Source organism: Arachis ipaensis, chromosome B8 (assembly GCF_059453495.1).
Source record: "Arachis ipaensis isolate K30076 ecotype BB chromosome B8, ASM5945349v1, whole genome shotgun sequence".
NCBI lineage: Eukaryota > Viridiplantae > Streptophyta > Magnoliopsida > Fabales > Fabaceae > Arachis > Arachis ipaensis.
The window spans coordinates 126529355-126552167 of NC_142443.1; the positions used below are offsets into that span (position 1 = coordinate 126529355).

The window sequence follows — 22813 nt, forward strand, 5'->3', positions numbered from 1 at the left end:
TAATTTGTGCATTTTGGCATAGGCACAGTCATTACACAACACAGGTATAGAATCATCATTATTAGAAAATTGTATAGAGTTACACAATTGAAGAACATTTTTAACAGTGTTATTAGTAGTGGCATGTCCAAGTCTCTTATGCCACAGCTGAAAATTGAAAGAGGAAACAGAAAATAGAGCAGGTGGGTAGTGTGTAGTGCGTCTTAAAACTACAACGTTGTGAAATTGATAGAGTCCTCCAGTATTAAAACCTTGAAGAAGAATCTTCTTGGTGTGCTTGCACTTTACAAAACAAAATTCATCATGAAACTTAAAAAATAATGCATTATCTTTTGCAAATTTAGAGATACTCACAAGATTCTTAGTAACATCAGGTGCATGAATTAAAGATTACAATTTGAAAAATCTTTCAAAATCAAGGACATGCAGATAAGAATCCCCAATGTGTTTAATATGCATACCTGCTCTATTACCTATATGAATATGTTTAGGACCCGAATATTCAGAACACGAGAGCAGATTTGACTAATGAGGAGTAATGTGATGAGAGGCCCCAGTATCAAGAAACTACGCTGGATTAGAAACAGATGAAGGAACTGGATATAGGCAGAGGGATTATGGAAAGATGATGATGGTGGGGGTGGAGTTGCTAAATGCAAAGAAGAAGCAGAAGAGGAGGAGGCATTGAGCTGTGAAAATCATGAGATCTGAGAAGGGAGAGGGTGTTCTTGATTGAATCGTTGGAAGCAATACCACTTAATATGACCAAATCGGCTACATACTTGACATTGAGGGCGATTATTGTTAGCAAAGAAGGCACGACCACCTCTGAAGAATCTTCCACCATGCCCCCTTCTATCCCTAACACTTCTATCAGCAGAGGATGAAGAAGGGATTGCAGACTGAGTGAGATGTGCTTGAGCAAGAAACAGCTCAGATTTGCAAAATTTCTCAAGCATATCATCATGAGATAGAATGGACATCTCAACCTTTTGAAGAGAATACAGCTCAGGTTTAGTAGAAACGGTAGTAATTAGGTTTTGGTAATCTTCATTGAGTCCTTCCAAAAGGGCATCAATATGTTCATCAGTAGTTAAGGAAAAATTCAAAGACGCTAAAGAATCAACAATTCTCATGATTCTTGAGACATAGTCAGCAGTAGGAAGACCTTGTTTCTTTGTAAGCTTCAGCTGAGTTTTCAGCTGCTTGATCCTATATCGAATCGATTTTGAGAAATAATCCTCAATTCTATTCTAGATATCAGAAGCAGAAATACAACCTCTCATTTTGTTTTTAAAGGATTCATCCATGGAAGCATGAAGCAAATAAATAATATTGTAATCTTCTTGCCTCCATCGTTTGTAATCGGTTGATAGAATACTAGTAGCTCGATCAGCATCGGACGCATACTGTGAGGGTATTCTATCAGAGTGTAGATGATCTTCAAGGGATTGCCCAAAAATTACAGCCAAAGCCTGTTGTTGCCAAGTCTTATGATTATTTTCATTGAGCTTGTCACCTATGAGATAATCAAAGGATCGTGGAGTGAATGACGAATTAGAAAAGGAAGAGATGACTGAAGAATCTGAATTAGCAGCACTAGTAGCCATGAATCATGTACAAGAATGAGGCTCTTGATACCATATAGAGATTATTGAAATCTGATCTCACTAGGTAACAATATCACAACAGAGAAAAAAGAGGTAACTTTCTATTACTGAAACAAACCATCATATACTCTGCTATATTCTCCTGTATTCAATATATATAGCTAACTAACTAACAAATCTACACTAACTAACAAATCTTGAACTAAACACCAAATAACTGCCTAGATAGACTACTAACTAACTAACTGTCTGAACTAACTAATTGAGTGTTATCCTTATTAGTTCTAAAGTTAGGACGCTCCCTACAACTTGACCCCAACAGTGTTAACTCAATACGCGTGTGACCTCGTTCACACAGGTCGAACCGACTAAGATACAGGTCTTTAAAATCTGTATTTGACCTACATTAGAGAACAAGCCAAAAATTCTCCTCACTACTTCAGTTATCACCACTAAACTGATAGTCAACTTAAATATAGGAATAACTTTTTACTTTGTAAGAGACTAACCATTTATTAATATCTAAAGTCATTCTTATGAATTGAGTAAATTTTATCTACAAACTCTATAAATATTTTAACTCTCATTTTAATAGGTATAAACAAAATGATGGGCCAGTGCAATTACGTCTACAAAGGAAAGTATATGAGAAAGTCAAATTATGCTTCCATTCAATTTATTTTGGAAAGATTTTTGGAAGCAATAACAATGATTTTGGATATTAAATTTGTAATTAATTGTAAAATATGATGTTCGCTCACCACGAAAGAAAAAATAATTTCGTTAGGTAACTAACAAAAGTTTAACCAATAACAAACCAACAAATATTTTTAAATTATACTCTATATTAATTAGTTGTCATTACTTAATGATTATTTAAATTTTATTTTTTTAAATATAAGTTAAAATTAATAATTATTAATTACAGTTATTTAAAGTTGATTAATTAAAAATTGTTTACCTATATACTTTTTCAAGAAAAAAATATCTCTCCTTTAAGCAAAATCCATGTTAGCCAAAGAAGGAAGGAACGGTAGTTGTAGAGCAAAATTTAAATCATAAATGTTATTGATATATTATATATAATCATCTGGTACATATATGCATTCAGTTGAAACTACTATTGGTGTACACCATATATGCTGGCAATGACAAGCACGGTTATCATGTCTTTATTTATTTATTTATTTTTTCCTCTGATAGTTCAAATTCTCACAAGGTTCCAAATAGGAATTGAGGATATTCAAATACAATATTACAAAACCACAAAACACACAGGACAACATACATCCAAAACTATAAGGATATAAAAAAAATACAATACAAACATGATAGATGGCAAGCATCAACATAAATAAAATGAGACAAATAACATATTAAAATACAAATAATATAAAAATCAGCCTTCTTCAGAAGAGCAGTTTCATAGGACATGTGCCTTGGCATCATCTCTTAAACAACATTTCTGTTTCATTTTCATTTTCATCTAACGAGAAGTGTAACGATGTTTTCCACATAAATGAGCTGCAGAAAAAAAAAACCCAGAATTGTAATTATTTTACAAGCATAACAACTTGGGTGTCTATGTATTGTAAGTGAAACTGAATTTATTGAGTACTCATACAAGGTAGCTAACACTACTTCTGTGTTTTTTTTTTTTCTACTACTACGATAGATATACTAACATTAAATTTCAACCAACCAGACAGCTATAAATAATAACGTATAGTAGTTTGATCTATTTCTTTGTAGTAATGTATTTTTCCACTTGGATTTAGAGTTCACTACTTTCAAATAAATAAACACAAATTATTTTTTTTATTCCTCAAAACACTTAAAGACAAGAGCTATTGCATTTCAAAAATCCTGGTAAACATAGAAAATGAGTCAGCATATTAAATTTGTGTATATTTTTATGTGTTACTTCACTTCTTTTAAATAAAATGATTAACTATCAAAATATTCAAATTTTTTATAATAATATAATTAAACTTTTTCACAAATACACAAACAAGACCACTATATTTTTTTTTATAAATTTTATTCATATTTTGATTATAAGTATAAATTTATTTTAATTATATTATTTATGAAGTTTGATTGTATTATTTTTTATTATATTATTTGTAAAGTTTGATTATAAATATATGATATTTTTCTATTTGAATATGGATTCTTATGCGAGTTGTTTTGCTCCTTTTTTTTTTTTTCTCTACATATAACATGATACACATCAACTTATTATATGAAGTACGCTATGAAGTAAAATATATGATCAAGAAAAATAATGCATCTATCATTTTATTTTCATAATGCTATATTTACCTTAAATATAAACATGTAAAAGGATTGCAATGAAATGTTGCTTGATAGATCTGTAGAGTTAGCACGAACCCAAAGAATCAAAGCCAAGATAGCATGTGCGGAAACCTACCAAATTGAATTATACAAAATTAACATACTTGATAAAATAATCAACATACACTACTAAAAAATAGCATAGTTGCGAATTTTATCTTGAATTCTTTTTTCAAGACTTTGCTATGAATTTATGATTCATGAAAATTTTGAAATTTGCAACAAATTTCGCAAATAAATTTTACACTATAAAGTGAGAAATATTACTTACAACAAAATCTATACATAATTTGACAGTATATTTGGATTATGTCATATTCGCAATTAAATTTGCAACAATAAAATTTGAGAATTTAACTATATACGTTTATTGCGGATTTAACTACACTTTCACTTAACGTATATAACTACGTGACGTATATATGCACACTAGGGTATTTATGGGTCGGGTGAAACTGGATTTGATGCGACTCAGATCCGATCCAAAATATATACTGGGTCTATTTGTTAGACTTGATGAAACCTACACACTTTCAGGCCACGATTATATCGGGTAAAAACCAGGTGAAAATCGAGCCGTTACCATTACCTTCTTATAAGCTAACATGTGAAAATATTCAAATTTCCAAGACTCCAACCATTATTTGACATCGTAAAATTCACTTAGAAAAATATAATAAGAACCAATCATTTCCTAAAATTAAAGCATAACCATAATCAATACTAATATTGTCTAATAACACCAAATATTTAAATCAATACAAATAACACAATATTATGCATTAGTCTAAATTCTTATGCATTTTAAACATAAAACATTAACTTATAGTCTTATAATGAATAATAACACAAAATATTAAGATTTACAATACTTAAATTCCATGTAAGAATAGCCATCATCCATCACTAATAACACAAAATATTAATTGTGTATGATGACCAGGCCACTGGACCGAGTTCGGGTGACCCGAGTTATAACTCGGACCCGATCTGAAATAATGACCGGTTCCATTTTTGAGACCCTTACCCGACCTTAAACCCGGTGAAATCACACCAAATTAGCCCTTAAAAAGTTCGAGACCGGGCTGAATCTTCGAGTCGGACTGAACCATGAACACTCCTACCGTACACTTAGAAAAGGTTTAAACGGTTGATTTGCATATTTTTATAAGGGTTAATAGTCAAATTCGTATTTAAAAAATGTGTTTTTAATTTTTATTTCTAAAAAATTTCTTTAATTAAATTAGTCCCTAAATAATTTTAATTAAATCATATTCATCCTTCCATTAATTAAAATCATTCAGGAGTGGTGCGGTTACCAGCAAAACTGGGATTTGTGTCGTTGTCAACAAGATTCTCACCAAACTTCAAAAAGGACGCACTACTCTAGTGGTGGTCATGCCGTCATGGGTTAAAGAAACAGACAATGAGAATGAAGAATAAATAAGGACTCTTGTTCAAGAGATGAAGAGTTAATCTCTCTTCTTCCTTTCTTTCAAAACCACAACATTTAGAACCCACGCACTCCTTTCATTAACGACAATGGCAAGAAACTAAAAGAGAGAGGAACGATTTAAATAAAAGGGTAAAGTATAATTTTTGTCCTTAAAGTTTTTGGCAAAAATTTTAAAAATATCCCTAAGTTTTATTTTGTTTTAATTTTGTCCCAAAAGTTTTCGATTTGTATCAAATATACATTTGACGGCTAAATTTTTAAAAAATTTAAGATCAATCTAATAATAATGCATGAAAATTATGCTTGATTTGCTTGTATTGAGGGTTGTTCTTATAAAATTGTTGTTGAGTTGGTCTTAAATTTTTTGAAAAATTAGTCGTCAGGGGTATATTTGATGCAAATCGAAAACTTTTGGTAACAAATTGAAATAAAATAAAATTTAAGAATATTTTTTTTAATTTTTGTCAAACTTCAGAAACAAAAAAAATACTTTATCTTAAATAAAATCGTTAATGGACTAATTTGATTAAAAAATTATTTAAAGACGAAAACAAAAAATACGTTATCTTTTAAAAATGAATTTCACTATTAACTATTTTATAACTTAGGCAAAAGTTCAAGTAGGTAAAGATTAGAAATAAATTCAGTTAATCCTAATTAATTTTTATTATTAAATAATTATATAATTAAATTTACTCTTCAAATTTAAAATATACTATTGCCTAAGATATTTAAGATATATAATTATTCATATATCCTCTCATATAAATTAAAATCTTTAGAATCAATAATTTCATAACAAATACGATCTACAACATTAGTGAAAACAAGAGAGACCATCACATTAAATTTGATTTAAAGTAATTATAAAGATTTTGAAAAATGAAAGTTTTTATTTTTAGTAGGACTTTCAGTATAAAAAAATCCCTATACAAAATTTACGCTTCAAGTCTAATAAAAGAAAATCTTGTATGAAAAAACGTATTAGATATCATTGCCATAATTCATGTACCTGTATTATCTAACTATCTAAACTTTTGGTATAACTGATTTTTGTAATAAAAATGAAGAACGCGTATCACCAATAGTCATATATATTCCATAAATTAAAGTGAAAAGAAAATTACCGTAAAAAGTTTACTCCATAAAAAAGGAGATGATGCTCCAATTAGAATAGCAGCTCCATAAGCAATTTCAAGAAGTGAAACACAAAACCAAAATACCTAACAAAGTATTAACAAAGTAAAGTATGAACATTATTGGTTATAATATATATGATCATAGTGTAACAAGTTAAAAGATATTTCATGCATGAGAGGTAAAAAAAAAATTACCCGCTTAGGGCCTACTCGTACTGCTAAAGTTTTGATTCCTGCTGCTTTGTCTCCTTCAATGTCTGGCAAATCCTATTTTTGTTTTACCAAATAATGTTACAGTATTGGGTAACCGAATACATTCAATCAATAAATAATATATGGAAAAAAAAAAATTCATCTTGAGAACGAAGACAAAATGTTTTACCTTTGCCATTGCTACAACCGCAAAAAATATTGCCATCACAACAGTAGCCAAAAATAGGGATCTTGGATACGTAGTTGCCTTCTTGAGCACAAAGGTCTAGACATCATTGTGAATGAATTAGAATCCAAAAATATATTTACACTTCCTTAAAATCTTACTTGCTATATAAACTATAATTGCAATCAACGGCGTAATATATGTATATTAAAATACAATAGCATTGTTTATTACTGCATATTTTCATATGCTAGTTCAAGATTCTTTTTTATCAAGAATTTGATTTAGCCAACCTAACTTATACTTAGATACTGGTTTTTTCCATTGTGTTATGCTTTTTTTTTTAGCAATACCACGTGACTAATAAATTTATTATTTTTTATCGACACTTAACCAACAAAATTCTAAATTTTAAATATTAAATTCTGATAGTAAATAAGGTGTTGGTCTAAAATATTATAGCTGATATTGATAGAAATTGTTGGACCATAAAGAATAAATATAAAGCCATTCTATCATTTTTATAATGTGTGTTTTTTTTTAATTTTATTTTGTATTTCATTAAGTAATATTTTGGGATTTTAATCATTTATTATTTTATATTGTACATAATAAAAAAATGGTTAATTTGAAAAAAAATGAATATAAAATTAAAATTAAAATTAATAAATATAAAATAATTTAATTAAAATATTATATAATATAATATCAATTAACACCTGTTATAATAAGAAATATTTTAACTCGCTGTTATAAACCTAGCCTCATTAACCTGAAGGTTCAGGTTTGTTTGGTATTAATTCTTTAAAGTCTCACATTGTTTGGTTTTTGCATGCAGATCATTTGCTTTTGCATTTTCATTGAACCGGCCAATTTTTAATAGATTTGATCATTGTTTATCGATTCAATTATAAGAACGGTCTTAGTCCAAACTAGTCAGACTATTAATTTATTGATTTTTTTTTTGTCGAATTTTTTATTTTAATAATTATATTTATTACAATAATATAATATCTTTAGAATGGACAAATACCTTCATGTGCATAAAAGCTGCAATATTGAACGATGTAGTCATCCCAATTGCATGAGCCATTACGGTAAGTGTTGTAGATTTCTTCCATCTTAAGAAAGGTAACTGCAAAGGTTTCAAAATAATAGTTATATAAATCTTATGAACAATAAGTAGCCACCGTTATGAAAGAAAATTAAATATCAACTAGCAACCATTTATTTCAATCAAAAGCATGATTAAAAAAGAGGAATGCTAGGGCCAGTAACTTTTGTGATTTGTAGCCATCAAATAGCCATTAATGATGGTTTTAATGGTGTGAGATTTCATCCAATGACTCACTTTTCTTTATTGGTTACATGCTGACCAAAATTTAATAAAGTTGTTGGTCCTAAACTTTTCCATTAAAAAATAGTCTAAGTAAATTAACTTCATCTTCATGGAGAATCTATTCTCATCATTAAGTTGCATCTTAATAAATTTGTTACATAAACAATTTTACGCATGTATTTCACAACAAATTACAATAAGCACATAATAAAAAATAAGCGAGACTAACTCATGGAGTGTGAATATTCGTGGGTGACACAATAATATTGCATAATAATAAATCGAGATAAGAGTAGGCTGAGACTTGTAAACACAATAAAAATTTTATAGATGTGAGATTTGTGATTATCTTAGTTACTTACTGTTTTAAGGGTATTAATTAACAAAAATTCCTTAATTGATATTCAAATCAACTCACATTAATGGAATAAGCTGTCATTAGCACAAAAGTGACAAGAAGAGACAAAAGCGATGGTTTTGATCCTATCATCCAAGCAGATCCAAAGCTCTGTATAAAAAATAAATAATAATAATAATAATAAGAGCATGCATGTGCTAACCCTGTTAACAAAATATTATTCGATTAATAAAATTGTTACGTATGTACACTAAAAATTAATTATTAAATTAATTATTGTGTATTTATATATAAATATATTTTATTTTTAATATGTGTTTTTTTATATTATATAGAAGTAACTGATTTCTTATATATTAATTGTTAAATTAATAAGTACATCTATCTCAATAAAGTGAAATTATGGCCACTATAGCGGAAAGGTACATCTCAAATTTGTGTGTCCAATTATCAAATTTTAGTATAAAGTGCAGTTTCACAAACTATTTTATAACTATTCTAACTTTTATATATTCCAGCAACTTTATTCCTAATCTATGTGAATAATTAAAAACCGATATATACAGAGATAGAATCAAGGTCCTGAGGGAGAGTTAGTTAGTAATGAGTTAGTCTAAATAGTTTGTATTTATATGTTTCTTGCATAGTTGCTTTATCTTTTGCATTTATATGTTTCTATATTCTTTTTTTGAAGTTAATTGGTTTAATTTTATATATAGTTAATTAATGTTTTTACAAAGTATATTATAAAAAATATATTATATTTGTGATCGGATTATTTTTCAAAATTTTGCTAGTTATTAGTAATTAACTATAACAAATAAACTAACTTGCTAACAAGATTGTAAAACAGTGAGTCTGACCCATTTAAGTATATTTTGTTTACAGGCCATAATTTTTCAATCGGACCATTTATGACTAATTCGAGTAGTTAAATGGATTGACCCATTTGCTTTTTATTTATTTTTAAAAAATATTTTGATAAAAAAAATTACTTTTGAGTCAAAAATCTTAAATAAACAATATTTTTTAAATTGATGAGTCGTATTTTTACATCAAATCAAAAGAAATATTGATAAAAAGTGCTAGTTTTCTTTGAAAAACATAAAAACAAAATTTAAACAGGTCACTCTTTAGTCTGAAGGCTAATCCATTTAACTTGTTAATTTTTTTGAATTAATAAGACTCATCCCATTTAACTCAAAATTTAAACATAGTCTAATTTTGGAATTAAAAAATATATCCATTTAAACAGATAAACGAGCTAGTTCAATAAATTTTACTTATTTTGACGGTCTTACTTTTTTGTTCAATTTTTTTTAAATACTATTTTTTTATTCAAATAAAAAATAAAAGGAAACAATCATTATATATAAAATTAATCAATTGTAAGGATTAAATTTAGTCTTCAAATTAAACTATTTTCATTAGCATATAGATCGTCGGACTCATCAATTATAGTTTTATTTTTGTAAAAATCTACTTCTAATTATGAATTTGATAAAAATATAGACGAAAATGAATAAAGAGAGTCGCATCCTAATAAGAATTGAAAATAAACTTCTAAGCATCCGACTTGGCAAAGGTGATAAATGCTTCTATATATAACATACCAGAAATAAAAATGATGCCACAGTTATAATTCCATTTGTGAAAGAAAATTCTCCAGATGCTAAAGGAAGATATGGCTTATTAATCTACAATAATTAAAAAAAAATGTAGCACTGGTTAGAAAAATAAGACAAAAAACAAGTAAAAGGGCGAGGCTATAACTATATAACCATGCTTGCTTTCTAAACTCTAATGAATTAATGCTAAAACACTAGATGAGGGTAACTTCTAATCGGTCTATCTTACGTACTAATACGTCATACCTTGTCTATTTCAAGATCAGCTAATTGATTCAATCCAACAATATAGAGATGCATGAAGAAGTGTGGTACAATATACTGAAATGAAATAGCAGGGGAAAAAGCTCAACATTAGTAATACATTCTCTAATAATAATAATAATAATAATAATAATAATAATAATAATGAGAAACTCTTGAAATCAATCATTTTTAATATTTTTTATTATTATTTGATTAATATAAACACTAAATTGTCTTTAACAAATAAATTTTACTATTTTGTACAAACTTTAAAAAAATATAAATACAAATTATATTGATTTATATATGCAAACTCTAATAAATATAAGTATAAATTATATGTTTCTTTTGTACAAAATCTTATAAATATGAGTGTAAATTATTAATAGCTAAATACTAATAAAAAATAATAATATTCAATAATTATATAACATTGCCCTATTATAATTACTAAAATTTGCATGGGATTTAGAGACGGTTGTATTAGGAGTTGGCAAAACATATTACCAGCAAGTAATCACTATTATTTAAGTTGCAGAAATTATAATTCGTAGCGGTTTTCAGCGACCACTGGCAACAACAAGTTTTTAATGTGATATGAAACTTTAGTGTCAAGAAATGTGCTGCTATGTTCAAATTCATTATTTTTTTAATGAGTTCTTATATCATTCTTGTTTTAAAATGATATAAGTAGACATTATAGGGTAAATATTCCTTCCTATGTTTCTTGACATATATATTGTCGCCAACCTGTAAATAGCCATTAAAAAAAGTTGGAAATAATTGTGATAGATTGTCCACGGCAAGGAGTGATGAAAAAAATGAGCCTGCCACCTGTCAAATGATTCAAAAGATTAATAGCAATTGATGCCTAGAACTTTTTCAAGACTTAATTTAGAAATGAAAGAAACTTACAAGGCCCATAAATGCGTAAAATCTGCTAAATTTGCGAAAATTATCAAAGCCATGTATGATAGATTCAATAATAATTTTTGAATTATAAGCTTGTGGTTCAGGTTCATATGATTCTGTAGTGACTGCATTGATTAAGGGTCTCTTTTCATATTTATCAAATGTAGATTTTGGTTCAATGCCTTTGTAATAATGGTTCGTCCAATTGTTCTCCAAAGATGTCTTGATGATATTATTTTCCATTGATGATTTTCCATTCTTCTTCCATGAACATCTTGTTACATAATATCCTAAAAAACCAAATTCATAATTAAAACATTTTATTTATTTATGTATTGAGCCTCCAATAAACGGGTATGTGAAATGTAGTGTTGCACAACACACCTTGTTAAAGAAAACCTCGTTAAAATTTATTAAAACATTAAAAACTCATATCAAACTATAATTATGGTAAAAAAATTTAAATAATATCTATTATTTTTTATACATTAAATAAAGAATATAAAATTGAGAATTGAATATAAAATTTTACAACTAAATTAGAGTGCTACTGTTATATTATACTAATTAAGTTTATAATTGTCTGAAAGAAAAAAGTAAAATATAATTGAGTTAATAAATATTTTTTTTGTAAAATACAAAAAAGGTAGATAGATATATATTAAATAAAAATTAAAAATAATACATACATACTGTGAACTGTTACTCACGTGTCGTTAGGACTATATAAAATTAAAAAGTTTATGCTATAATACTTATAATTAAAGTGGATAAACATTTGAAAGGTATTACTAAAATTAAAATAATATTTTTTATATTTAATAATAATTTTTTAATTTAAAAAATAAAAATACAATATTGATAAAATATAAAAAGATATCATTTTAATTTTAATAATATTATTTTAATGTTGCTAAGATTATATAGCACCATGATGGCACAATTTTATTTTTAATATTGGTTAACAATGGTGTTTTTTTAAATTGTGATCTATTGTGTATTTTTTTTAAAATGTGGGATGATTAATTTATGAAGTACAAATTAGACCGTCCGATTTTTAAAAGATATAGAAATCGGATCGTTCGATTTTTAGGTACAAAAATCGGACCGTCCGATTTCTGTATTCGGACCATCTGATTTGTATACTCTAAATTTTTTTAATTTTTTAAACACAAATCATGGGTTCGATTTGTGTACCCCAAATTTTTAAAAATTTTTAAATACAAATCTGAAGCGTCCGATTTGTATACTTTTCATAATTTTAAAAAACACCAAAAATTATCACATTAAGATATAACACTTCTCCTAATTTCATATCCAAATTTTTTAGCTTACGAGATTCGACCACGAAATTAAAGATGTCAGGGCTGAGAGAGAGACAGAGAGAATAAGAGATAAGAGATGTGACTTACTTGCGTAGGAATGGTCAACGTACTTTTTATTGTTCCAGCAATGCCCACCTATCAATGTCACTTGTTATATAAAAATATATGGTTATAGTATCCATTTATTTTTTCAATATTTTTAGAATTTTTTTCAATATTTTATTTGACGTAATTTTATCTTCAATATTTAAAATAAATTTTAATTCTGTATTTATTGTTAATTGTTTTACTTAGGCAGAAGAGCAAACAAAACAGAATTGAGCATGTCAGTTAAAACCGTTGCAGAAGTAGTTACAGTATTAACAATTTTTTCCTCTCTTTTCTTCTCTAAGATACACTGTTACCGATATATAAGAGAGGCTTTTACAGTACAGAGTTCAATTCCAATACAGATTGCTGCATATTCTTCTTTACATTATAAGTGTTCTTGCAAATCTATTATGGTGATATGGATGGGTCGGATGAGAGATTCGGATGTATAGATTTATGTTGGTTGTATTTTCTTTTCTTTTTTTTTTCGTGAATATTTTATAGAATTATGAAACGGACTAATTTGGTCTGTTTAGTTCTGATCCATTTAAATTTACAAGTTAAATGAATTAGTTTGTGTTTAAATGTATTTTTTTTACAAGTTATAATTTTTTAGGTTGAATTATTTATGGCATATTCGATGAATTAAATGGGCTATCCATTTATCCTTTTATTTTATTTTTTTTAAAAAATATTTTAATAAAAATTATTTTTAAATAAAAAATATTAAATAGATATTTTTTTTATGAATCGAGTTTTTGAGTCAGATTAAAAAAATATTGACAAAAGATACTATATTTTTTAAAAATGCAAAAATTTAAACAGATCGTTGTTTAATCGGTCGTTTTTTTAGTTAATCGAGCTCTTTCTATTTAATCTGAAATTTAAACGAACTTAATTTTAAAAATAAAGACATAAAGACATGCTCATTTTAATAGATAAACAAACTGTCCCAATAAATTTGGCCATTTTAACAGCCGTTTACTTCATATTATTACTTAAAAGTAAAGAAAATAAAAGGAGTAATTTGATCTTTTAGATATTGATAATATTTCAGTTTATAAAAATATTTGAAAAATAATAAAAAAAATTAGCATAAAGTAATTTAAGATGACCTTATTTTGTATTCTTTAATTACTTCTTCTTTTATTTTATATTCTTTAATTATCGTTGAAATGATTGGATAATACTAAAATAAGTATATAATTACAAATATTACAAATATATAAAAATATTAAATTAAATAAGATAATTGTGAGTTATTTATATTTATAATATAGGTATTTTTTATTCAGTTTTCTCGAGTCAAATTTTTATTTAAATTTAAAACTTCTTATGACTTGAAAAAATTATTTAATTGAGTGAAGAGATAGATTAAAAAAAAGTATAGTTACAAATAAATTTTATTTATGGACGGAACAAAACTGCGTTTTATTAAACGTATATTATTAACGACAAAGATTACTGACGACAATAGTCTAAAATCTCAAAAAAGTATAACATTTTTAATTTTAGCGATGCTTTCGTGATTTACTGACAGCCTATGGCTAGGCGTCGCTACCTTCTGTCTTTTTAGCAATCATCCATGTAACTTAGTGTGTGGTAGTGCAAATATATTATAAAAAAATTTTTAAGTGTACCGGTATAGCAGTGTTTTAATATTTTTTAATCGTTATTCTTAATTATAAAAAATATATATGATATATATAATTAAGATTAACAGTTAAAAATTACTAAATCAGTATATCGTATATTTGAAAATTTTCCCATATTATGATGGGATAAATATACATTAAGGATGGTAATATTTTTTCTATGCGTGTACAAAAAAGTTCAGGTATTTTAAAAATAATACTTTGTACATATTAGATAGATTTTATATTAGTCTGTCTATATGGTTATGGCGACAACTATAGCTATGTAAGTATTATCAAAATTAATTTTTTTTAATATTTTGGCAGCATTTTTTTAACAAATTTTTAAAAAAAATATTGTTAAATAATAAAAAAATATTATTTATATTTAATAATATTTTTTGAAATATCATATTTATCATAACTACGTTATAGACATATATTAAAATACACCTGTATATACAAAAGACGACAACTATTTTCTTGTTATAAACGAAAAGAGAATAGAAAAATAATAAACACATCAATTCAGGAAATGAAAACAAAAAGAAGAAAGAAAAAACAACAATAATGAGAAAGAAGAAACACACAATACCAGTGATGGTGGTTGAAGAAGAACTAGGAAGTGACCCTAGAAGCCCGAAAGCCATTAATTTCTAAATCAGCAAAATCCTCAGAAAGTAGCACAATAATCTAAGACTGAGACACATGTTCTTCATTGCCCATTGCTCTATCTATTTATAGCATAATAATTAAGAATTAAAATAATCAATTTTTTTAGTAAAATAATAAGGGTGATTGATGAATATGCCACTAAATTTCTGTATCTGTGTGTATTGCAATTGCATATATATGGGCGGAGGTTAGTATATGACTATATGCGAAGGGGGGCAATGGCTCACTCTCCAAATTAAAAATTATTTTAGTGTATATATTCACACACAACTATGATGGCTAAGTTAATGTTGGTTATAGGTAACTGTAGGCTAGACCATCCACTACAAGGGAACCGGGAAATAGTGGCGGTTTTTTTAAGGATTTGCAGCGGTTTTTAACCGCCGCGAAACAGAATTCCAGCGGTTCGTTAAGCGTTGCCTATTAGGGGGTGGTAATATGATTTTGCGGCGGTTCTAACGAACCGCTGGCACAACCGCCACGAATCAAATAATAGATTTTGCGGCGGTTGCAAAACCGCCGCTATTTTGGTCGTGGATTTAAAAAAAATTGCGACGGTTTTGAAACCGCCGCAAATTTATGTGGGTTTTTTTTAAAAAAATGCGGCAGTTTTAAACTGTCGCAAGTTCATACAAGAGCTTTGAGAAAAAAGCTAATTAACTACTCAAATGGTTTATACCATCTCTTTACTATAACATATTTTCTTTACATCAGATTTGTTAAACTTGAGATATTAACATAAAGAAACACTAAATAAACAATAGATAGATTACACCAGCCCAATCCCATCCCCTTTCCTTGATTCCTTCAAAGCTCTAGTTAGCATATACTGCGAGAGCAGTTGTCACCTGCCAATTACATAAAAAATTTTAGTTACAGTAGAAGAAAATCAAGCCAACACATATCATGAATTTCAGAAACTATCATCACTCCCCACAAATACTAATTCAAAATAACATTAATTTATGAATTCAAGTCTTCCTAAAATTATCTCAGTTCTTTATTAAACAAGAAAAGTAAGAAACTTGTAATAAATAACAACATACCCTTAACTGAGCCACATTTTAGTAAAGCATCAATTATTGCAGTGTAAGAAATTTTGAAGTCAGATCCTTTGCCTCTTCAAAACCCTGTATTTTACATAGAGAAACTGAGAAAGTTGCAATCCAAGGCATTACCATTTTCCACTGATTCAAGCACCTGAAATGCTTCATCCTTTGCCTCTTCAAAACCCTGTATTTTACATAGAGAAACTGAGAAAGTTGCAATCCAAGGCATTACCATTTTTCACTGATTCAAGCACCTGAAATGCTTCATCAATTTTTCAGGCCTCACCTAAACTCTAAGCCATAACATTTAACAGGAAGTTAAAGAAACGAAAATAACATAAAATTTTGGCAAATATCAGAGAAAACAGCAGTAATCTCATGCTGAGCTCATTCTTAAAACAATTTTTCTTTTTACAAGTGAATATAAATTTCTATAAGCTTGCAATGCGGTATTTAAAATTATTTTGACACTATATTTTTATTTAAAAAAATATACCTTACATAGTAAACAGAATTCTGCATGATAAAAATTAAAAAATAAGTACCACTTTTTGTTTGGTAATATTTTATTTTATTAAAACAATCAACAATCATATATCTCCTATAACCTCATTTTAATCATCCTCTTAATTTCTGAACAAGAAAATTATTTAATTATTTTTCTTTTTAAATGCTCTCAAGATGTTAATGTCTTTAAATATTTATCTTGCTTAGAAATTAGAATAAATTTAGGAGAATGTTGAAGAATGTGCTCAATGATTCTCTTCCCTGAATGCATAAGATTAAAGTGGTACAATAGATCCATATTATATAGGGAGCTCTAATATCATCATAGAGAAGGGCATATAAGAAATGAAGATGCAGGTGCGAATAATGCATTCATAAAAGATGGTGTTACTGAACATGAGTGTGGATTATCAAAACTTAAATAATTAGATAATGGTTAGTTCCTAACTGCTAATAGACTAATTATCAAAGTGCTAGTCTAATCTAATCTAACTAACTGTATAAGCTAATAAATAGTTAAATACTATTCATCAAACAATATTTCTTACTCATTTGACCATGAACACAGGCCAAATTTTGACCGCACAATAACAATGTAGCTTTTAAGTTTTTATTTTCATTGTTTTTCAATGACAAACTTATTCTAAATTTACCTGAATATAACAGAATAACATGACAAATTAACAATTAAAGTTTATTGCAAGCAATGGCGTAAGCAGAGATGAAAGTTATTTCTGTCAAAAATGATAAAAAAAAATGGCTCACATTCATTTGCACATCTATAACAGGTTCTACAACAGAGCTTGATGCTCTTGAATACCAACCAGGGTCTTCTTCCTACACAATAGGAAAAAATAACAACAAAAGTAATCAGGTAACATTCTGCATTTTACCATTAATCATTGGCTAAATAAAATTATTTCATTAACCTCCAATATTTTCACAAAAAGACGCATGGCTTCTGTGGAAGACATGTTTCCAAGCTGGTTCCAACTGCATCAATAATTACTTTCTTTAACAACATTCTCCACAATTTTATCAAGAAAAATAAAAGTAATGCATGAAGCAAGTATAACATCAACCTAAGCACTATTAACTTAAAGAACACAACACTCCAAAGAGAATATGCATGGATAAACACAGTAAATTCAGATTCGCACATAAAGAATATATAGAATACAAGTTTCACGGAGAGAGTTTATCAACACTATAGCATAGAGAGCATAGATATTAGCAGACAAACCTTGCCCATTTGCTATGCTCCACAATTTTCCAGGTACTGAGAAGCTTTATAGATTATAGATTATATATATAAAGCGAATCCGTCATCAACCACAATAAAAACACTATCGAATCTTTATAACAGGAAAAATAAATCTAATTGATTCGGCAGGAGGAAAGAAAATCAGCAAGGACAATGTGGATCGAAGCACAATGAAGCAAAGTAGGAACGAATCAAAGAACTAAAAAGCATATCTATGGGAGAAAAGGGGAAATTGAACCTGGTTATACAAGCTGTAGAGGAGAAGAGCGGTGGACTTGGCAAACTTGGAGGTGAGAGCTTTGGTTGGAGAGTTTGATCCCTCAAACCCAACATACGACGCTGCAGAATAGAATTTACCTGGATATTGCAGACTCGAGCTTCCTCTCATCATTGCCATCTGATTCTTCAATTTACAACTACAATCAATTAAGCTGCTGCTGCTTCTTCTTCGCGGGAGGGACGGACGCGCTGTTTTATTTTATCACTTTTTTTTTTTTTGGCCTCTGCTCTTCAATAACTGGAACAAAAAGGAAACAAAAGCTAGACTTACATGTATAATTTTTTTCACAACACAGAAAAAGGTTTTCCGTTAGAGGAAACAATCAAATTGTGCTCCCCATAAATAACATTTTCTCCCCATTACAAGCAAGTGAAACAATGCAAAACACCTTTACACACATTATTTGCACCATGTAATAATGCATAAATTAGAGAAGTACTATAAAAAGTTAATTCAAAACCTTTAGATGGTACAACAGCTTGGGGATTCAAAATCAGCCCCTCCCCGCATTATGTCTCTGACTGCTAAATTAATTGAGGAGAGCTTGGGCCTAAACAAAGAAAATAATCCATCACCAGTGTTTGAAGAATTAGAAATGATATAAGGGGCAAATAAGAGATGAAACAGTAAAGAACGAACCATACACAATCAATTCCTATAGGGTGCAAAGATCAACCAACCAAACCAAAATTGATATGAAAATCAGGCAATAAATACCACGAGAATCCTTAGACACATGCAGTTTTGAAGATGATCTATGGCTGCCTCGATCCATTCCTTTCTTAGGCAAATTAGATACACTATCACTGCTGAATCCTCCATCAGATGTTAGCACTGAACTCCGATCAAACTAGAAAATCCTAAAGCAAAATAGAAAAATCAGAAGGCACAGCATCAGCTCAATAGAAATATATGCATATACTATTCATATATGGCTACAATATAAAATTTTATCAAACTACTCTATTCCTCTTTTGACTTGAATTGCTTTAATAACCTGATTTGAAATTTAATTCTTCCTTTCAATAGAATCTGAGTTTTTCTCTCATTGTTCCATATAGTGAAATAAACTTAGAAAGAAAGTTAGGGGAATAGTGGAACAAAATAGAAGCAGAACAATTTCAAAAAAGGAAGAAGCAGAGTTACCAGTGAATCTGTCCTGGTTTCGGCGACGGTTGTAACTGGTGGCGGCGTGTGCGATGGCGACCTCCTCTCCCTATTCGGCTCCTCCCAGCAGCAGCTCTATCAATGACAGCAACATTTAACCCTAATGGCGACGGGAACAGGGTGCGACGGCAACGACCTTGACCCCAATCGACGGCAGAGGCGGCAGCAGAGCAGGATGGTGCGAGAACGGACCTCCTCCTTCTCCCCTGCGTTCATCGTCTTCTGCTTCTCCTTCACTCTTCGTCGTTCTTCTCCTTCCTCCCTTCCCTCTTCTTCTCCGTTTTTCCCTCTTTTCTCTTTAGGTTTCTCTCTTTCTTTTTTATGCTGTTGCTGAGTGTTGTTGTGTTTTTGGGAAGGAGGAGATTGAAATATTGTCAAAAAAAAGGTAAATTAGCTTCGGTTCTTAAAAATTTGTGGCAAAATAGAGCAATCTGGAGCGGTTGGGGAGAACGGCCGGCAATTTGGGCCGGCAATAAGGTTATTAGATGCGGACCTTTAAACCGCATGAAGAACCGCAGCAGATCCCTCGAACAGCAGCGCTCTGGAAAAGGGGCTGGTGTTTTAGCGCAGCTAACACGCCGTTCTCTTGTAGTGATCTGAAATATTACTATGTGTTTATAATAAGCTTATATATTTTAAGGGAGCAATGGTTTACTCTCCAAATTAAAAATTGTAGTGTATGAAAATTTTTAATTTTTATATTAATCTCTTTTTAATTTTAATTTTAATTTTAATTTTACATTTTTTAGAGTTATATTTTTATATTGACTCGTTTTTATAAGTATTTTGATGTTCAATAAATATGGAAAATATCATAAGTATTTTTAATCATTATTATTTATTTATGAATTAACATTCAATTTGACTCCAACGAATTTTATATCAATTTTTAATTCTAAACAAATTTTTATTCGTTAATTTTTTTTAGAATTAATCCTATAAAAAGCTTAGCTATTCTGTTGCTTTCAATCAAAGTTTTAACATATACATTAAACAAATAATTAATAAATTTTATTATGAGTATTTGAGTATTTCCGTTTTATTTATTGTATCCATAACCGGACCATTGAGGAATATTAAAATCCATTTTCGAGGGAGACTAAAAAAATAAAGAAGAAAGAAAGAAAAAGAAAAAACATGAAAAAAAAAAAACAATAACTAACGAGTTGAAATAAATGTTACGTATCTCCATCATAGTATTATATTAAGTAAACGATTGTCACCAAAAAAGTAAACGATTAAGCTACTTCATTATTATGCACGAGTTTATTTCTTAGGAATATCATTATTTTAGAGCCATTTATAAATATTATATTCATCAATATTATATGTGATAATTACTAGTAAATTCTGTCCTCCTCAATCCTCATAGATCATTACTAGTAAATTTTCATATGAAGCTTTAATCTGCAATAAATTAATTTTTGAATAGTGTAAAATAAAAAAATGATAATACTAAAAAAATAAAAAAATAATTAAAATTTATCTTATTTAATATTTATTATTTATTTTTTTATTGTTAAATATTTCCGAAAAAAAAATGTGATTGTTTTTTATAGTCCGATCAATGTGGGCGCTCTCTCCCCTAGTTATTACTCTTAAAATTTGTTTGGGATGGATATTTAAAAAAAAAAAAACCGTATATTATTAAATTTTAATTTTTGTTTTTGAATCTTATATTGCGTACACGACTATTAAGAATTGAAATATAAAGTATTTTGGTTTTAACAAATTAAAACATGAGATTATGGCACGGGGGTTTTAATTAAGGACACCTGTGAATAAGATAGTCACTTTGTATTATATTGCAGAGAAGTTTACAATTGTTGGGGAAAGAGATTAACAATGATTATATTTATTATATATAGTTTGCAATTCTAGGCTTTGCATGCATTTTTAATTTCTTTACCATTGCCTACCAAATATTATAAATTTTAACCTTGCTTGAGATAGAACAGTAGGCACGCCCAACAATAATACAATATCGAACGCCAACAATAATTCAATATCATCGTACCCTCATCATTATTAATATATATAGTAGAGCTAGGTGAAGAAGATGAATTATAATAACTATATGCATGTAATTTTAGACTTTCCTCTTATGTTTGTCTACCAATGCTCTATAATAAACTTCCATTTTCTTTTAATAATGTTCTATAATACAAAAAAATATGTGTGTTGGTCCTAATTTAAACCGTTAAGTTGATCAAAACTCAAAGATTTCAGCAGGATTATAGCAGCCTCCATGAAAGTTAATGTTGTAGTAGTTTTTATTATTCAAATATAATGGAAAGGTCCATTACGATTTTGTTGATCCAGAATTAAGGTTCTTAATTGATACAAAATGTTTGGAGACCATAACCATAGGTATCTATCTATCTATCTATACTTTGTTTAGTTTTTGTTTGCATTCATTAATTATCATTGAAATAAATGCGTAATATTAGATATAATAAATATATAATTATAAATATTACAGACATAAAATTATAGAAATTAAATTAAATAAAATTATTTTAAATTATTATCTCTCTAACATTTTTTTTAATATAGCTATTATTAACATACAAGAGTTATATATATATATATATATATATATATATTTACTACTTCTAAGACTTAAACTCATGATATCTTACTTAGAATCCAAAATACTTATTATTTTGACTAAATTCAATATTTATTATTTTGAGTGAATATCCCATCCGGCCTCTGACAATTATTTCGAAAGGACAATGAGGCTCCCAAAAAAAAAAAACACCTAATCCGGTCCCTGATAATTTTTTTGGGACTGATTAGCCCCTGTGCCAAAAAAAAATAACATTGATTTTCTTTTGGCACAGGAGTTTCGTTGTCCTTTCGAAGTAATTGTCAGGAACCGGATTGGATTTTTTTTTTGTCAGGGACCTCATTGTCTTTCGAGATAATTATCAGGGGCTGATTTGAGTTTTTCTCTATTATTTTCCATCTTTTTTAATAAAGGAGCATTAATAAATACATGAATACCTATTAATACACTAATAATATAATCCTAATTCCTAATCCAGCTATATGCACGGATGCAGCGTACCATATAGTATCGAATAGAGAGTTTTCCGTAATGAATAGATGCGGCGGCTAAAGCAATAAATAGAACATAGTTTACTTGACAGGCAAGTGCTCCAAAGTTGGTTGTTTCTTAATTCAATTCCTGCAATTCTCCAGTTTTAGTAGATCAAGTTGCGTTTAGTGTTGTTTGCGAAACACCCATATTTTCGTTTGCTGACCCTAAATGGTCTAATAACTTGTACTTCCCTTCTATGTATAAATGTACCTTGCCTTTGAAAAAAACAATTTGCTTCAACACCTCTTTTAAAATATTGGCATAATGTTATGCGGGAGAGAGAGTATGGGC

The 22813-nt window shown here is 28.5% G+C and overlaps 2 protein-coding genes across 5 annotated transcripts; both read right to left on the reverse strand.

Annotated features, from left to right (window-relative positions):
• Positions 1 to 3092: 3092 nt before the first annotated feature.
• LOC110266040 (naringenin 8-dimethylallyltransferase 2, chloroplastic-like) lies at positions 3093 to 15124 on the reverse strand. The gene is made up of 13 exons (XM_088496996.1): positions 15070 to 15124; positions 12838 to 12885; positions 11429 to 11715; positions 11264 to 11347; positions 10514 to 10588; positions 10253 to 10336; positions 8700 to 8789; positions 7976 to 8077; positions 6946 to 7041; positions 6759 to 6830; positions 6552 to 6647; positions 3936 to 4040; positions 3093 to 3134 (listed from the first exon to the last, which is right to left on the reverse strand). Exons 1-13 carry the CDS (start codon positions 15122 to 15124, stop codon positions 3093 to 3095), a joined length of 1236 nt encoding a protein of 411 aa, XP_088353122.1.
• Positions 15125 to 15738: 614 nt separating this feature from the next.
• LOC107614499 (acyl-CoA-binding domain-containing protein 4-like) lies at positions 15739 to 20002 on the reverse strand. 4 transcript variants are annotated; one of them, XM_088496118.1, is made up of 8 exons: positions 19396 to 20002; positions 18967 to 19099; positions 18710 to 18799; positions 18208 to 18486; positions 17635 to 17698; positions 17471 to 17542; positions 16196 to 16382; positions 15739 to 15997 (listed from the first exon to the last, which is right to left on the reverse strand). In XM_088496118.1, the coding sequence occupies exons 4-7, from the start codon at positions 18300 to 18302 to the stop codon at positions 16287 to 16289; spliced, it is 327 nt and encodes a 108-aa protein (XP_088352244.1). In that variant the 5' UTR covers positions 18303 to 18486; positions 18710 to 18799; positions 18967 to 19099; positions 19396 to 20002; the 3' UTR covers positions 15739 to 15997; positions 16196 to 16286. The 4 variants fall into 4 exon arrangements, with proteins under 4 accessions (XP_088352244.1, XP_088352241.1, XP_088352242.1 ...); XM_088496115.1 differs by having other exon boundaries at positions 18967 to 19109; XM_088496116.1 differs by having other exon boundaries at positions 18894 to 19109.
• Positions 20003 to 22813: the final 2811 nt, after the last annotated feature.

Coding starts and splice junctions, on each gene's coding strand:
- LOC110266040 (XM_088496996.1), bottom strand. CDS start 15,124: ATGGCTTTCGGGCTTCTAGGGTCACTTCCTAGTTCTTCTTCAACCACC. Junction 12,886..15,069: donor TTCTTCAACCACCATCACTG/GTATTGTGTGTT, acceptor TGACATTGATAG/GTGGGCATTGCTGGAACAAT. Junction 7,042..7,975: donor CAGCTTTTATGCACATGAAG/GTATTTGTCCAT, acceptor AATGATGTCTAG/ACCTTTGTGCTCAAGAAGGC.
- LOC107614499 (XM_088496118.1), bottom strand. CDS start 18,302: ATGTTGGGTTTGAGGGATCAAACTCTCCAACCAAAGCTCTCACCTCCA. Junction 17,699..18,207: donor TCTACAGCTTGTATAACCAG/GTTCAATTTCCC, acceptor TTATTGATGCAG/TTGGAACCAGCTTGGAAACA. Junction 16,383..17,470: donor TTATAGATGTGCAAATGAAT/GTGAGCCATTTT, acceptor TGTAAAATACAG/GGTTTTGAAGAGGCAAAGGA.